Source organism: Penaeus monodon, chromosome 22 (assembly GCF_015228065.2).
Source record: "Penaeus monodon isolate SGIC_2016 chromosome 22, NSTDA_Pmon_1, whole genome shotgun sequence".
Taxonomy (NCBI): domain Eukaryota; kingdom Metazoa; phylum Arthropoda; class Malacostraca; order Decapoda; family Penaeidae; genus Penaeus; species Penaeus monodon.
The window spans coordinates 38,208,609-38,209,774 of NC_051407.1; the positions used below are offsets into that span (position 1 = coordinate 38,208,609).

Below are 1,166 nucleotides of genomic sequence, written 5' to 3' on the forward strand. Positions count from 1 at the left end.
CCATTGAAAATAACATTTTTACCTTCCCCAAAAAACTATTTACCTGAGACATTAAACCTGAAGGTAAATGTTTTCTTTATGCTTGCTTCATAGCTTTCCTTTGGGAGAAAATCTTGGAAAATCATCAGCATGTAGAGGAAGGGATGGTATTCCTCAGGAGGCTCCCACATCCCTAACCGGCATGGTTTCCTTACAGCGAGGGATTAATGTGATTTCCGTGTCCTTTGGTTCACACCAAAGTATGATTCTAGCCTTCAGTTCAGGAGAAATAAAATTTATTTCAAGTTTACTAAAGTTTGTACGGAGAATCCCATATATACATAAAAAGGAAAAGAAATGCAATATCACATTTTCAAAGCAATTCTATATTTGTCTTGGAAAGAAAGAGCCAAAGGTTATCCCTATGCAAGTTTTGTCCAATTTCTAATAATAATCATGATTAACATTAAAAGGATCAACCTCAGTAAATCTCTAAATCCATCCTAGACTATTTAGAAACAAACAAGCAAAATAATTAATAAAATCATCAAGTTACATCAAATATCACACAAAAACTGCACAAACACTACTAACTACGCATTACATACCTTGCTGAACTGATTCAATTCTTTTGTCAACTGAAGAAACTCTGGCGTGGATGAAGTGATGATAAAGACGGATACGTACTTGTCCTTGATCTTTGTATACGAATCCTGGGACAAGACTGTGGGCTCAGACTCCAACACTTTGCTCCAGAGGTCAGAATACTCAGCTATGTAGGTCATTTTCAGGTTCCAACCACTAATAAGATAAAAAGTTTGGTGATACAAAAAAAAAAAAATCAAAACATTACAGAGCCTGAAAATGCTTTATAAATACCAAGGCTTATTTCTCAAAAGAATCCATTAACTTTATGTTTCCTTACCTAAATCTTTTTTCACATAACATTTCCTAGGTTGATAATTTTAAAAATGTTTGAGTTTTCTTCCTCTGACAATGCTTTTTGTTAAAAAAATCAACAAACATTCTCACTTGACAGTCTAATAATTTCAGAATTTTATGCCTTTACTCAGAAAAACAAATTTCTAAATTCTTGGAAAAATAATAGTATTATACATAATTAAATACCTTTAAAATTACACAGAACCTGTAGATGTTCCCCTTACTTTCTTGAAATAAAGCCTCAT

The 1,166-nt window shown here is 32.8% G+C and overlaps 1 protein-coding gene across 1 annotated transcript in view; it reads right to left on the reverse strand.

Annotated features, from left to right (window-relative positions):
* LOC119587431 overlaps positions 1 to 1,166 on the reverse strand; it is a gene marked incomplete at its 3' end in the record, with an annotated part of 28,805 nt that overhangs the window by 23,355 nt on the left and 4,284 nt on the right. Inside the window, 4 exon segments of the mRNA XM_037936162.1 lie at positions 44 to 118; positions 120 to 179; positions 181 to 252; positions 588 to 780. Coding sequence (XP_037792090.1) covers positions 44 to 118; positions 120 to 179; positions 181 to 252; positions 588 to 780 — 400 coding nt within the window.